Source organism: Pelophylax lessonae, assembly GCF_965119305.1.
Source record: "Pelophylax lessonae genome assembly, chromosome: 1".
NCBI lineage: Eukaryota > Metazoa > Chordata > Amphibia > Anura > Ranidae > Pelophylax > Pelophylax lessonae.
In genome coordinates this window covers 342,192,359-342,209,287 of record NC_138768.1, presented here as the reverse complement: position 1 = coordinate 342,209,287, position 16,929 = coordinate 342,192,359, and the positions used below count along the sequence as shown (strand labels likewise).

The following is a 16,929-nucleotide window of genomic DNA, read 5'->3' as shown; positions in this document are numbered from 1 at the left end:
CAAAGCGAAGATAGTAGCCCTAATGGTGAGAGGGAGATTAATTATTCAATGTTAGTGGTTTCCATGCGTCAGCTAGGAGTAGTGATAAATCAGTGGTATTCCCAAGGTATTTTTCTATTCCTACCCATAAGATTTCTGAGTAAGAGTTAAACCAGTATTTAGTTTGCACCATGATGTCCACCAAACCCATACCTCCAGCCTTCCAGTGCTTGATCAAATGCGTATAAGAGCATCTTGCTCTTTTGCCTTGCCAAACAAACTTTCTGAGCAGCTCTGATAGTGAACGCAGGAAGCTAGATTTAATGGGGATCGGTAGGGTTCGAAACACGTATAATATTTGGGTAAGATTATCATTTATAGGTAGCTATTCTACCTGCCCAGGAAACTTCAAATTTCGATACAGAGACGTTCTTTTCTGACATCAAGAAGGATCTTGTAATTGATATCTGCTAGTGTTGACATATTAGATGTAATGAGTATATCTAGATAAGGTATATGATTTTCAGTCCAGCTGTAAGGTAGTTGGTCCATTAAATGCTGTCGAGTTGACTTGTGAATGCCTACATCTAATATCGGGGATTTGGTGAAGTTCACTTTGTAATATGAAATTCTGCTAAAATTAAAGTTTGATGAGCTGCAGGCAGGGAGACTATCTGGTTCTTGAGTAAGAGGACTACATCGTCAGCAAACAGGTTGATGACGTGGGAGGTGGTGCAAATGCGGGTTCAGTCATAAGGTTGTGAAGATAGAAGATGAATGGGGACATCCCTGGTGGGTGGCATTCAAAATCTCAATGGATTTTGACAATAATCCATGGATGGGAGTAGAGGGCTAAGATAGCAGAAAAAAATGGGGCCCTGAAAACCGAAATTCTCCAACACTAGTTGCATGTAGCGCCAATGCACCCTGTCAAACGCCTTCTCTGCGTCTATAGATAAGAGCAAAGTAGGTGTTTTAGACTGTTCTACTTGTAGGATATTGATGATGCGTCTAGAGGCATCCGATGTTTGTCTGTGTTTGAAGCCCATTTGGTCTGGCCTAACTAATGTGGGTATAATATCGTTTAGACAATGTGCTAGCAGCTTCGCATAAATCTTCACATCTGTATTAAGTAATGATATAGGATGAAAATTTTCTGGAGAGGAATGTTCTTTACTGGGTTTTGGTAATGTCACAACATATGCTTTCAACATTTCCCTTGGGAACGACCCACCCGACACAGCCCTATGAAAGATTTTAACCGCTTGCCAACCGCCGCACGACTATTTACTGCAGCGGTCAGCCCCTCACAGGCAAAGCGATGTAGTACTACGTCGCTAGCCTGTGAGGCTCTAGGGAGGGAGCACGTGCCGCCTGAGGCGTGCTCCCACGCTGTCACGGACCCCCACCCCCGCGCGGGTGCCCGGCAGACCCGATGTCCGCCGGGCACTCGTGATCGTCCGTTACACCGGAAGTAAGGCAGGCGGCTGATGTAAACAAAGCCACCTGTCATTCTTCCCTGTGTAAGAATGGAGATCAGATGGTTGTACTATGTAGGACCATTGATCTCTGTTCTTGCACTAGTAGCCACAGCCAATCAGTTAGAAACACGCCCCTAGGACACACTTAACCCCTCCCTCTCCAATACAGTTAACTCCTTCACTGCCAGTGTCATTTTTACAGTAACAGTGCATATGTATAGCACTGATTACTGCAGTAATGTCACTGGTAACCCCAAAATGTCAAAAATGTCAGTCAAGGGTCCGATCTGTCCGTCGCAATGTCGCAGTCCCGCAAAAAAAAACGCAGATCGCCGCCATTACTCGTTTTTTTTTTTTTTTTTAACAACAAAAATGACAAAAATCTTTCCCTTTGTTAGTAAACGTGATAACTTTTGCGCAAACCAATCAAAATACGCTTTTTGCGATTTTTTTTTTTTTTTTTTTTTTTTTTTTTTTTTTTTTTCCAAACATATGTAGCATAAAACAAATTGGCCGAAAATGTTAAAACATTTTGATTTTTACATTTTTTTTTTGGGGGTAATTTCATATTAAAAACTGTGAAAAATATTGTTATTTTTGCAAAATTGACGCTCCTTTTTTTGTTTATCGCGCATGATCAAAAAATCGCACAGGTGATCAATTACCACCAAAAGAAAGCTCTGTTTGTGGGAAAAAAAGGACGTCAAATTCGTTTAGGTACAGCGTCGCACGACCACGCAATTGTCCGTTAAAGTCACGCAGTGCCGAATCGCAAAATACCCCCAGGTCAGGAAGGGGGTAAAATCTTCCGGGGCTTAAGTGGTTAATCGTATATGGAGAGAGGATGTTGCTAAAAAAATTGTAATCATTTGTGAAACCATCCGGTCCTGGGGATTTGCCAGCAGGGAGTGAATTTATGACCTTGGAAACTTGGTAATCTGCAAACGCATCAGCATTAGGGTTTAAAAGATTATTATTGTTGTGGTGGATGAGATATTGTATGCAAGATTTAGCTCTTTGTGACTTAATTTTGTTAGCCAAAAATTTCCCAGCTTTGTTGTGCTGAGAGTATTTTAATTTGAGTGCTTTGAGAAGCTTGTCATGGTGTTTCAATAGCAATGTCCTGAGATCTGTGCAAAGTTTACAGAGGGTCAGTGCCAACTGTGGGAAGGGGGGGATTTTATTTTGGGAGTCTAGTTTATGAATCTCCGAAGTTAGGTTGTCAATCTGGGCATTGTATAGTTTTTTATTTCTGGCTCCAATTTGGCTCAAAATACCTCTCAAGTATGCCTTATGGGCATTCCATAGGCTAAAAGGATTTGTGTCCGGTAGGTAGGTCGTTATCACTGAAAAATTTGTGCAGGTACTGAGCAACCCTCTTTCTGGTGGGAAGAGGAGTGTAGAATAGTGTCCCTGCATTGCCACAGTGAAGTGGGTGGGCAGGCATCTCCAAAGTGATAGAAATGGCAGCATGATCAGACCATTAAATATCAGCAATGGACTAGGAAGCTACCCATTGGAGGAGTCTGTTGTCTACTAAAAATTGATGCGAGAATAAGTATTATATCTAGCTGAATGAAACGTAAAATCTTTCTCTTTGGCGTGCTGACATCGCCATACATCATATAATTCCTCCTTTGTGTAGTAAATCATTCAAAGAGGGACCACGACAGCACGCAAAGGAGGTTGAGTCCATCTCTGAGTAGGGTGCTATGTCAAAATCTCCGCAAATGACAAGGTTACCACTTACCATAAGAGTTTGGAAATTTTTCGTAATAGTTTAAGAATGAAACATAATTTGTGCTTGTTTGGTGCGTATATGGAAGACAAGGTATAGGGTTTAGAGTTGATGTCACGATAAGAAATCTACATGGGGGTCAGAGAACACCTCATGAGGTGTAAATGATACAGAGTCTCTTGATAGCTAATAATACACCCCTCCTTTTTCGCATTAGTCAACTCGGCAAAGGAGGAGAGCATATTTAAAAGAAGAAATACTACCACAAGAGGACACCGTTTTAAACTAGAGGGGCAAAGGTTTAAAAGTAATATGAGGAAGTATTACTTTACTGAGAGAGTAGTGGATGCATGGAATAACCTTCCTGCAGAAGTGGTAGCTGCAAATACAGTGAAGGAGTTTAAGCATGCATGGGATAGGCATAAGGCTATCCTTCATATAAGATAGGGCCAAGGACTATTCATAGGATTCAGATATATTGGGCAGACTAGATGGGCCAAATGGTTCTTATCTGCCGACACATTCTATTAGTCGAAGACGTGAATACATGCGAGAACATTTTGGGGTAAGGAAAATTAGTCTCTTGAGCTGCTAAGATGTCCACCTTGCTCTGCAATGCTGTATTCCATAAAGAGTAACTCTTGGCTGGATGATTGAGGCCATTAGCATTTATAGATAAACATTTCTTCCCCATGGTTAGTGTTTTAGGGTTGAGAGATAGGTGATGGGAACATGCTGGTAGACTTCTCAGGACCAAATGATTGGCTGTAGAAAGGTATAAGATGGGGATTTACTTGATATTTCCTGTATGGATCCATGAGTAAAGACCCACACTAACCATATGTCATAGTTTGAGGAAAGGAATTCAGTGACCTGACTTAGAATAGAAATCAAGTAGTTGTGGATACGATGTGGTAAAACCATTTTCCCAAAGGGGAACAAATACCAAAAACAAGAATGTAAAAAAGGAAGATCCTAGTAGGATCTAGAGCAGTGAAACTGCAGGAAAAAACTTGGGGGACTCAAGTATGGTGGTGTGTTCTTCTTCAGCTTCCGGCTATGGTGCTATACGGCCGGGTCAGTTAGGGGTTAAGCTCCATACTCCTCTTATCTTTTTTTGTTTGTTTGCGTTGGTTCTTATATCATTCAGGTTCAAGGAAAGCTTTCTTCGGATGGCGTGGTTTGTTGGCTTGCGGAGGAGGCTGATCTCGTATGATTTGCATCTGCCATAAAAGGTCCATACCTTCGTCCAGAGAAGAAATTTTTGATGGGGTGTCCTGGTGTGGGACCAGAAGAGTGGCTGGGTATCTCCACTGGTAAACCACTTTATGATTTTGAAGAGCTTTCGTGACTGTTTGTAGGTTCCACCTTAATTGTAGCATGTATTTGGAAAGATCTGGCATTATTAGCCAGTAGCTGTTCCTTAAATTGAAAGAAATTAATTCTAAGTAAGACATCCCTGGGAACGGATGGTGATATATGAAATATGAGCTGGTTTCGGCAGCCTATGAATGCAATCGATGGGGAGGTCAGCAGAAGAACAGGGTGTGGATTGCTGATCGAAAGATATCGTGCACATAATGAGGGAGTTGGGAAGAGGTGACGGATTCAGGGATACCACGTATTTTTAAATTGTTCGGTCTCGATCTGTCCTCTAAATCAGCTACTTTCGCTTTAAGCCATGTGATGTCTTTTGCATGGTCAGCATTTGTATCTACTAATGTATTGAAGGAGGTTGCAAATTCTGACCTTTTTATCCTCTACATGGGATAATTTGTTCCCCAGTTCAGTAACTTCAGCTTTGTTGTTTTAAACTGGTTAGGATATCCGTTTTAATAGATGTTCTGAGAGAGAGCAACATTTCTTTCATAGTTATGTCAGAAATGGGCTGTCCTGTTGTGGGGAATGCTGTAATATGGTCAAGCCATACATTGTTTAAATTAGGTTCCTCAACAGGTGCACTCACCCCATCCATGTCATCTGTATCTGCTTCAGATTCTTTCCTGGGTCTAGATTTCAGAGGGCTTCTTGTTCCAAGAGTGGAGAGGTCTAAATTAGGAGAAATATCCACATTAGCTGATAGCGCCACCTGTGTGGTTTTCTGAGGCTGCATGCACAAGAGCACCAGCTGTAGCCGCCTGAGCAGGGGACTCGTCACCATCTTGTTGGAACCTCCGCATTGTAGAGGAGGAGAAGGCCGTTCGTTTTGTGGGTTGCAGGGATTCCTTACGGCGCCCAGACATACTGCCGAGAAGCAAGAATGTGGAGTGCTGGGAATGCGAGTAGGTGACCCTTGGAAGCCCAGAGAGTGGTAGATGCCTGGGAAGCTAAGTGGAGCTCTTCACTGTGCATCTGTGTCTGACGGCGGTCACCACGCCCCCGGTATCTAACTTTTTTGAGGCGGTTTTGTTTGCACGGTTCCATACGAGGGCCCTTCCAAGGGAGATCCTGGTGAAATGGGACGAGTGTCAATGGTCCCTGGACAATCTGATTCGGCTGAGCCAGGAACCCAGAGTGTTCCTTGTTGGTGCAGTCATTTCCAAGCTCTTCGGCAGGGAACATTTTGTCCCCTTGTATTGCACAGTGGTCACCATGGATGCCAGTCTGTCCGGGTGGGGAGGTGTCCTGGGCCTGAGCTCTGCTCAGGGTTGTTGGACGCTGGTCGAGTCCAGATTACTGATCAGCACTTCGGTCGATCAGGCTGTGCCTGGATCACTGAACTGATCATCCCCGGGGGCTGCTGGTATGGATCCAGTTGGACAATGCCATGGCAGTGGCCTATGTCATTCACCAAGGTGGAACAAAGAGTGTGTGGGCAACCCTGGAAGTAGCTGGCATCCTCTGGTGGGCAGAACGATGCGTTCTGGCCCTCTCTGCCATACACATTCCAAGAGTGGAAAACCTGGCAGGCAGACTATCTCAGTCGGCAGGTGTTAGACCAAGGGGAGTTGTCCCTTCACCCGGACGTGTTTTCATTAGATATGTCTTCTGTGGGGCTCCCCTGAGGTGGATAGGTTGGCATGCCGACCCAACAGAAAGGTACTGAGGTTGTGGCATAATCACGGGATCCTCTGGCAGACACCACTGATGCTCTGGTGGCCCCGTGGGGCCAGTATCTGATTTACGCAATTTCCTCCTCTCAATCTTTTGCCGCGGCTTTTACGCAGGATCAAGGCCGAAGGTTGTCTGGTCAATCTAGGGACTGGCCTCGCCGGTCTTGGTGCGATTGGTCTCCGAGGTCCCTTGAAGGTTGCCTTTAAGGGAGGATTTGCTGTCCCAAGGCTTCAATCCTGCTTTACAGTCACTGGCTTAAAAGCCTGGCTGTTGAAAGCCAGGTGCTGAAGGATAGAGGTTTACCTGGGTCGGTGATCTAACACTGCTGAAGGCTAAGTCTACCTCTTAGGAAGATCTACCATCGTATGTGGAAAGCGTAAATTGCGTGGTGTCCACCCTCATTCTTTTTCGGTGGCTTGGATTTTCACCTTTCTTCAATGAGGGGTTGAGCAGAAGTTGGCCTTGAGTACCATCAAGGGCAGGTGTAGGCCTTGGTAGTCTTCTTTCAGCGGCCCCTGGCCAAGCACTCTCTGGTGCATACCTTTCTTTAAGGCAGGCCTAGACAAACCCCGGGCGCCAGGTCGCATTTGCGACTAGAATTGGCGACCTGGCGCCTGGGGTGCCCTGCAGGAGGTGTCCTGTCCCTTTTGCTCCCCCACCTTCTTTCCCGAGTGCACGGACTTCCACACGTTCATAAATTGAGGCCCCGGCTTTTCGGCCTTCTTCTGTGAGATGAGAGGCTAGGGGAACTGGCGCCCTCTTGTGGTGGCCGGGAGTAATGCATGTTGTCAATGCCTTCCCTCTCATCTGCTCTTTGGAAGGAGATGGGAAGTTTTTGCAGGCTTCATCTCCCTGTCCAGTTACCTTTGCTTAAAGGTAAGTGGACAGGGAGTGTGGTTATTATGAATTTATTTTTTAAATTTAAAAAAAATTAAATTTTTTTTTTCAATTCTTATTATAAAAAATAAATAAATAGCCGAAGGCCCCTTTCACACGGGCTGTCTGATCAGGTCCGCCTGTCAGTTTTTCAGACAGACCTGATCGGACCCTTCATTCTCCTCTATGGAGCGGTAATCTGCCGCCATCTGATCCTGTCCTCCAAAAACAGATGGATAGTGGTTCTATTTTCTATCCACCCCATGGATCGGATCAGATGGCATCGGATGGAATGAGACAGACAGTCTGTTTCCATCCAATTGCGCTATAGAGGAGAGTGGGGTTCTAGTCGTATTTATGTGTAAATTTAGTATCAGTTTTTTACTAAATAAAGCTTGGTTGTTAGTTTAAAAAAACCCTGGCTCCTAGATTTCAGGCAAATTTGTCAAGCCCTGCTTTAAGGAGTCCGACATCTGGCACGGTCTCCTTTACTGCCTTGGGGTCTGAACTCTGTGCTTTCAGTTCCCCTGAAGCCTTCCTTTGCAATTGTTCGGGAGATTCCCCTGCTTACGCTGGCCTAGAAGGTGGCTTTTTTTGCTGGCTATCTACTCTGCTTGCAGGGTGTCAGAGCTGGCAGCGTTGCCTTATTGTACCCCCCTACTTGGTGCTCCACAAGATAAGGTGGTTCTTCGCCCATGTCTGTCATTCCTTCCTAGTTTTGTCCCTGATTTCTATTTGAATGAAGACACTGTGTTGCCTTCCCTGTGTCCCAGGCCCAGACATCAACAAGGATGTGGTTCAGGCAATTTGGGTGTACCTGGTAGCCACAGTCTTTTCGGAGGTCGGTTTGTGATCACGGACGTCCCACGAAAGAGCTGTCCGTCTCGCCTGCGACCATTTCCAGATGAATCAGACAGACAGTGACTCAGGCCTATTCTGTCAAGGGTCAGGTTCCTCCTTTCCCTGTGAGGCGCATTCTATTTGGGCGCTTAGTGCTTCTTGGGCCTCCCTTCATCAGGCATCAGTGACGCAGTTTTGAAAGGTGGCCGCAGGTCGTCGGTGCACACTTTCACAAAATTCTATAAAGTTGATGTGTTGGCATCCGCAAATGCTTCTTTTGGCCACAAGGTTTTGCAGGCTGCTGTTTAGAGGGTTTGTTTCCTCTTTGGGGGTGTGTTGAGGTGGGCCCCAGTTTTTTCTGTTGAGCTCCTGTTACCTGGTTGGCTAAGGTTTAGCCTTGAGAATTTTTTTGCTTTTCCCACCCCTCATGTTTGACACCGCTTTGAGACGCCCAAATGAACTCTAAGGAGCTGTGTCCGCAATGAACAAAAGCGAAAATGGGATTTTTGACTTAGCGTAAAATCCATTTATCTGATGTTCATTGATGGACACAGCACCCACCCCTCTATGGAGTTGTAATACTTCTGACACTGCTTGTAACCAAAACTGAGTACCTATAGCAGAGAAGGGGGGAGTATACCTCCTGGTACTGCCCATAGGCGTAGTCAAGTTATTTTTCTGCCTAGTGTCCTACTTCTGTAGGGGGCAGTATAACCCAATGGTTAAGAATTCTAAGGAGCTGTGCAACATGCTTAGTCATTGGAGTTGATTTACTAAAACTGGAGAGTACAAAATCTGCTGCAGCTGTGCATAGTATCCAATCCGCTTCCAACTTCAGCTTGTTAAATTAAACTTTGACAAAAAAAAATTTGGAAGCTGATTGATTTCTATACAGAGCTGCCCCAGATTATATGCTTTCCAGTTTTAGTAAATCAACCCCATTGTGTTAAATGTCAATAGAGCATTAAAGACATTATAGATGGGGTTACTGCTAAATGAATAACTATTGTTGATAGTAAAATAGGCTAAAAATTAGATCATTTTTCTCAAGCTTGGTTTGCGTTTTAAATTGTGCTAGAGGTATGTATTTTGTCACTGGGTTGCACTTTTACATATGGTTAAAATGTTCAGCATATAAAAATGGAAAAAATTGATAAGTGTAAAATATATACCTGGATTAATGATTTTACCAATGGTTTCTCTCATGTGTAAATTACACATTGCAAGAAATGATGATGGTTCTCCCCCGAGGCATTGATTTATAGTTGACCTTAGCACCTTGTAGAAAATAGCCAAGGAAAAAGTTATGTATTCTTTCAACTTGTTCAGCTTGTTAGTTGACCTGTCAAGAAAAAGTTCATTGTTCCTTTGTTTGCTGAGGAATCCAGTTGGATATACACTTTTCTCAAAACAAATTGCAGATTGTTTTCAAGATAAACTGAATCAGTACACTTTTTGGCTACCAATAGAAATTAGTTGGCAGTTTGAATAACTAGACCGTTTTAAATTGAAAGTTCATCTTTGAAAGATGTTTCATAGTGGAGTATGCCTAAGAAGTAAGTATGTAGCCTTTAGTGTTTTTTTTTTTTTTTTTGTTAATTCTCTTTAATTATCTTTTCTCACATTTTGTTTTTTAAGATAACCAAATGATTGTACACAGTAAGTTTGCACAGTTTTGTATGAAGGGACATTTCAATACTGTACTAATTCACATTTGTCTTATTACTTGATGAATAATTTATTAAGATGTTGGCCTAATCTGGCTAGCATTGACTTGTATTTATAGATAGCCTTTTATTTCAGCATTCTCTAAAAGCTCACATAAATGTGCACAATTATATGCTATAAAACATTCCATCTTTGCCCTGTAGCCTTTGTTCCCCGAAGGGACCTCTACTAAGGATATCTAAGAGTTTGATTATATCAAGTAACTCTAAAACAGTTAAAGGCAATGAAAGATTATTTGATAGTCCTCCTCTTTTTTACTGATTATATTTGTAAAATAATCCTATTGATATTGGTAGACAAATGTCAGGAGCAAGTGCCCCATGGAGATTAAAGGCAAAGTTCACCTTTTTAGAGCATGTTATGTTGCACTTGTTTTTGTAACGTGTTCCAGAAGCCACCCCTCCCCCCGAAACCCACGCAGCTACGTTATTCGTTCACAGGGATCTGTGAATGGAGTCCCACCTGCCACCATGGCAAACAGCTTGTAGTTCTCACTGGCCTTCAAATGCCCTGGTCAGCACACTTGTAGTCCATTGACACTTCCTCCAGCTTTCTAACACTGAAAGCCCATACTTCACAAGAGTTGGAGGACGTGTCTGCAAGAGCCTGACATTGCACCCCCGATCCACTGATCGCTTTGAAGGCTTGTTTTGGAAAACTACCAGCATGGCCAGTGTAACTACATTGATTATAAGCAAGCTGCAGAAATATCAATATAAGCCAAGTCATTTTCTATACAGGTAGTGTAATCTCAATATTATAGGTCAGGAATTCTATAGAATTGGTAGTAAGTGACTTTAGGTCAAAACTACCAGTACAGGCAGTGTGACCACATTTGGTTGCAAGCAAGCTGTCACTATAGGCTGAGTAACCTACTATACAGGCAGTATGACCTAGATGACAGGTATCTGTTAGGAACTATATAGAACAGAAGATTACCAACACAAGCAGTGTGACCTCATTTTCTGAAAGTTTGAGCAGAGAAGGCAGCATTGAAGTTATTGTTGCTGCTTGCAACTAGACAAGTGACCACAGAGGTGCGCTCTCATATTTTTCTTTTAAGGTGTTCCCCTTTAAGTGGATATATATTCTTGCACATGTCCTATATTTTATTTATATATATATATATATATATATATATATATATATATATATATATATATATATATATATATATATACAGGACTTGACGAATTTGTTTTTAATCTAGGAGACAGCTGAAAAAGTTAGGAGCCTGTTTTTTTTAACGAAGCTTTATTTTCAATGACAAAACCCTCTTCTGTAGCCCTCGTGTATCGTTACAGATACACAACAAAGTTATGTTTGGCGTAAAAGCAACACAGCTCATCACCTGGCCTGAACACACCATCCCCACTGTCAAACATGGTGCAGGCAGCATCATGGTTTGGGCCTGCTTTTCTTCAGCAGGGACAGGGAAGATGGTTAAAATTGATGGGAAGATGAATGGAGCCAAATACAGGACCATTCTGGAAGAAAACCTGATGGGAGTCTGCAAAAGACCTGAGACTGGGACGGAGATTTGTCTTCCAACAAGACAATGATCCAAAACATAAAGAAAAATCTACAATGGAATGGTTCACAAATAAACATATCCAGGTGTTAGAATGGCCAAGTCAAAGTCCAGACCTGAATTCAATCGAGAATCTGTGGAAAGAACTGAAAACTGCTGTTCACAAACACTCTCCATCCAACCTCACTAAGCTTGAGCTGTTTTACAAGGAGGAATGGGCGAAAATTTCAGTCTCTCGATGTGCAAAACTGATAGAGACATACCCCAAGCGACTTACAGCTGTAACCGCAGCAAAAGGTGGCGCTACAAAGTATTAACTTAAGGGGGCTGAATAATTTTGCACGCCCAATTTTTCAGTTTTTTTATTTGTTAAAAAAGTTTGAAATATCCAATAAATTTCGTTCCACTTCATGATTGTGTCCCACTTGTTGTTGATTTTTCACAAAAAATTACAGTTTTATATCTTTATGTTTGAAGCCTGAAATGTGGCAAAAGGTCGCAAAGTTCAAGGGGGCCGAATACTTTCGCAAGGCACTGTATATGTATGTGTGTGTGTGTGTGTATATGTATGTGTGTGTGTGTGTGTATATGTATGTGTGTGTGTGTGTGTATATGTATGTATGTGTGTGTGTATGTGTATATATATATATATATATATATATATATATATATATATATATATATATATATATATATATATATATATATATATATATATATATAGTATGTGTGTGTGTTAATAATGGTTAGGTTTTTAGACCAATTGGCTATGGTATGGTGGGTTACGCATCCTCGTTTTGGAAAAAAAGTGTCTGCCAGATCTGGTCCCTTAGACATTAAGCCATTGTTAGTTGAAATGGCTTTGTATAAATGAAAGTGACCCCTTGTAATAACTCACATTGCAATAATTCAGGTTTTGTTTTTTTTTTGTATATTGTTATCCTGCAAACGCTGAGTGTTGGAGACTCTGTGGAAGACGACGGACTCGGCTGCTTCAGTTTCCAGGCCCTGACATCACCTATGCTTTTGACAGTGACCAGGGAAGCCGTGCACAATGTACAAAATTATTCTTTGCAGAAAATAAGAGGCCTGGTGTTTTTAGTTTAAATGTCTGTTTTTGCTTATGTTTGTGTTTAAATAAGTGATCATTTTCATTTCAACAAACTCTTTTCCTACAGACGTACCAGTGTCAGGCTGACTGTTGAAACACATTCGTTAAAAAACCCTGTACATAAGAAGGTATGTTCATCTCATTTGTTAAAAGTAGATTTGAGTAACTATAGTTTTTTTTAAAGAAACTGTACTGGTGTGAAAATAGCGAGACTAAAAGTGAAGTGGCATCTTAACATGCAGCTATCTGGGAGTCCTGTTCAAAACAGTACTATTGGAGGAGGATTTGGTGAAAAATACCAATCTTGACTGAGGCACTTCCTTGACACGGGATTAGCAGATGGAATTTAAGGCTACATGTACACTAGCCTACACTGGCAGCTCCTAAACTTGAGTTTAGGAGCTTTTGGAGTTTTTTTTTTTTTTTTTTGCCAAAGCTCCTAACCTCAAATTCATAAAAGCCTATGGTGTTAATTTACTAAAAGAAAATATAATGTGCAATGCAAGTGCATTCACCCCAGAGCTTATTAAATGAGGTAAAGATTCACTTTGCAAAGAATACTTAATCATATGTAAGAAAAATGAAAAACAGCATGTTTTCTTGTACTTGGATAAACGCAAAAGATCTAGAGCAAATGCACTTTAAGTGCAGTGTATTTGCCTTTAGTAAATCAACCTTCCTATTGGATAGGCATGAAACATTATTTTTTATTGGTCTGTCTTCAACTCCTTCCACTTTGGTGCCAACTGTGGATAGGTATTCGGCCTTGTGAATTAGTGGCATTATAAAAACTCCAGTCATCCTTTGTAGCACAAGAAACTTGAAATAGGTGGCCATCCAGATTCAGCGGTGATTCGACTAGGGAGATCAGAAGAAATACTGCATAGCATATAAAATAATGCAAGGTGGTGAAATGGGTACACTAGAAACCATATCTTTGTGGCATCACATAATAAATAGATGGGTAATAGACATGGGAAAGTGGATAAAAATTATATAAAATCAAAGTATTTGAGTAACACCAATCGCAAAGTAAATTTTTTTTGCCACTTCAAAGGTTACATATTTAGTTGAATGAAAACAGTTTTGTGTCCATTGGATTTGACCAAAAAAATAAACCTTTTTGTCTCGGTACCCTAAATTCTTCTTTCAAAATTCAGTACTTCTGGATCATCCTTTCACAATGTATAAATATTAATAGCCATTTATAGCTTATATGTTTATATCCATGTGCAAATGAGTGATTTGAGTTTATATAACAGAATTTCTCGCCTGCTAAGGGGCACAGGAATTTAGTAATTAATAAACATTTTTGGGTTAAATGCTGCTGACTACGGAAGGTTTGGACACTGGCAAAAAATAAGTTGTAGGCCATCGCATAACTTTGCTCCTTACTTTTTTTTTTTCTTTTTTTTTTTCTTTCTAGTGTCTTATGAGGTTGGGGCCTTTTTTCTTTTTTTTTTTTTTTTCTGTCTCGGAACTATATTTTGCTAGCTCTTTTTTTTTTTTTTTTTTTCAGTCAGCATACACTAGTGAAATGTTTTCCTTCTGTGTCTTCAGTCAAGACTTCAAAACACAGTTTAGGCTAGTCACCACACAGCAAATGAATCAGCATATCCTCAGCAACAGCTTTGGAGGCTGGACTGAAAGATTGCAGGGAAAGCCTGGAATATGGCCTTCAAATAGTGGGCTCTGCTCATGGTGCTTTCCAGACTTGTGTTCTCTGTTCACCATAGACTGCTCTTTAGATCCAGAAGATCCAGAGCTGTGGCACAGCCTCAGGTGTAATCTAGTCTTAAGCTTGTTCTTTCAGTAAGCCTGTGAGTGTGCCAAGGCTAGCCTGAAATGTGGCCTTTGGTCACTAAGGGCCGGTTCACACTCTTGCGAGTGCGACGATCGCATGTAATATTGGAGCGCACTGCTCCTTCATTACATGCGATCGGATGTGCGGATGCGAATTCAGCCATACACTTTGTATGGCTGAAATTCGCACTGCACCCGCACAAGACGCACAGGACCCTTTTTTCCAGCTGCATCAGGATCGGATCGCACAGTGGTTCACACTTGTGCGATCCAATCCTGTGCGAACTGTCAGATCGCACTGCAATATGTGATCAAACTGGGGATGTCGTTAACATTTAATTGACCCCCCCCTGCGTATCGCATATGGCAGTGTGAACTGCCAGATGTGCTTTTGTGATGCGGGAAAAGGCTGCAAATTCGCAGCCTTCCCGCATCGCACAAGTGTGCTCATTGTGGTGCTTTCTAAACCTTCATGTATTGTGTTAGCCACAGAGCACTCTCCTTGGTCCAAAGCCATGGCACAACTTTGGGTGTGACTTGGTCACTAAAAGCTCATCAATGAGCAAGGTTGGTTAGGCTGAAGCAATGGAAGCTACCTCACAGTGGCATTTTTCAATTTCCCAACATTTTTCACCACAGTAAAGGTTTAGAATGAGAGATTGAATGCGGACTTCCTCAGCTAGATGGAGTGCCACGTGAGTGCACTTGGTGCTTTCTTTCCCTATTCCACCCTAGAGGAAACATAATTTTACTGCTGCTCCTGAAACACCAGGCTGCTTAATGGTGTCTCTTTCCATTCAACTGCCTACAGTGACTTGATCACCTCCAACCATCTGAAACCCTTATCAGCACCAGCTGCCTGGGTTTATGAGTACCGAAGGCCTAGTTTCTTACTGCCATGCAACACAGAGGACAGTCATGTTATGGGAGACCTCAGCCCATGTTCCCTAATGGTTGTGGAAGCATTTACCTGGTAGCTCCAAATAAAACTGACAACTCTAAGCTGGAACCTGGGATCCTATCTTGATTGGGTTTTCATCTGCTGAGTCTAGTTCAGCCCCACCAATACCCAAGAGGACTTTTATGTTTGCTAGGGACTTCCTACTTCTTTGTATCTACCTACTTCTTTGTATCTAGCTACTATAACATTCTATTTAGAGGGTTCAAAGCACACTTAAGCGCCATTTGCACAACAGTTTCTCCGTTAAGACCTTGAGTTCAACCTTGTTTGTAGCCTTAATCACTTCTGGTTCAAATTCAGAATTCAAACTGTTGGGAACAGCAGCTTTTGGTCACCGCAGTCTCCTGCAGTTGGTTCAGCTATAGAATGGTTGTTTTAGGGCTGCAACTAACCATTATTTTCATAATCAATTAGTTGGCCGATTGTTTGTTTCTATTAATCGGATAAGATAAAATAAAAACTCAAAGTGTGGTGTATAATTTAGTTATTATGTAAAGTATAAGAAAATGTCTTATTAAATATCTCTATGCAGTGGTAAATACAAATAACCAGCTTTATGATGAAAATAGATATACCTGTGCTCAAATCCCAATAGCTTGTACATGTATTTAAACTAATCCCAATAGCTTGTACATGTATTTAAACTATCAGGTGCTAAAGGGGTGTGACCACATACTAATGCTGCAAGATCTGGAAGGACCCTCTGCACATTGCTAAACACCCTTTCCAGGAATCTATGCAGTGAAAAACAGGGATATTTAGTTCACACATATTGCAATACATGTTTAAGCTGGCCAACTGCGTTAAAGTAATCCCTCTTATGGCCAACCCTACACTGCTTTGCCACTGCAAATGCTACGGTGGACACCATGCCAACCTGGGGCATAGAGACACAAGGTGGAGGAGAGCTACTAGGTTTAGGTCTGGTCATTGACCTGCGGTACAACAGAGAAAAGTTATACCTGTGCTCAAATCCCAATAGCTTGTACATGTATTTAAACTATCAGGTGCTAAAGGGGTGTGACCACATGTTAACACTACAAATTCTGGATGGATTATATGTGAACTAAATATCCCTGTTTTTCATTGCATAGTTTGCTGGAAAGAGTGTAGCAGTGTGCAGAGGGTCCATCCAGAATTTGTAGTGGTGTGGGAACAAAATATTTAATGTACTCTAATAACAGACAGAATATATATATATATGAATATATATATATATATATATATATATATATATATATATATATATATATACAGTACAGACCAAAAGTTTGGACACACCTTCTCATTCAAAGAGTTTTCTTTATTTTCATGACTATGAAAATTGTAGAGTCACACTTCAAGAGGTAGTCACCTGAAATGTTTTTCACTTCACAGGTGTGCCCTGTCAGGTTTAATAAGTGTGATTTCTTGCCTTATAAATGGGGTTGGGACCATCAGTTGTGTTGTGCAGAAGTCAGGCGGATACACAGCTGATAGGCCTACTGAATAGACTGTTAGAATTTGTATTATGGCAAGAAAAAATCAGCTAAGTACAGGAAAACGAGTGGCCATCATTACTTTAAGAAATGAAGGTCAGTCAGTCCGAAAAATTGGAAAAACTTTGAAAGTGTCCCCAAGTGCAGTCACAAAAACCATCAAGCGCTACAAAGAAACTGGCTCACATGCGGACCGCCCCAGGAAAGGAAGACCAAGAGTCACCTCTGCTGCGGAGGATAAGTTCACCTGAGTCACCAGCCTCAGAAATCGCAGGTTAACAGCAGCTCAGATTAGAGACCAGGTCAATGGCACACGGAGTTCTAGCAGCAGACGCATCTCTAGAACTGT

At 41.7% G+C, this 16,929-nt stretch overlaps 1 protein-coding gene across 1 annotated transcript in view; it reads left to right on the top strand.

Moving 5' to 3' along the window:
* Window positions 1-16,929, top strand: part of LOC309556156 (spindle assembly abnormal protein 6 homolog) — a gene marked incomplete at its 3' end in the record, with an annotated part of 221,299 nt that overhangs the window by 33,832 nt on the left and 170,538 nt on the right. The window contains exon 2 of the mRNA XM_082258516.1: window positions 12,406-12,466. Coding sequence (XP_082114642.1) covers window positions 12,406-12,466 — 61 coding nt within the window. The remainder of the gene's footprint in view (window positions 1-12,405; window positions 12,467-16,929) is intronic.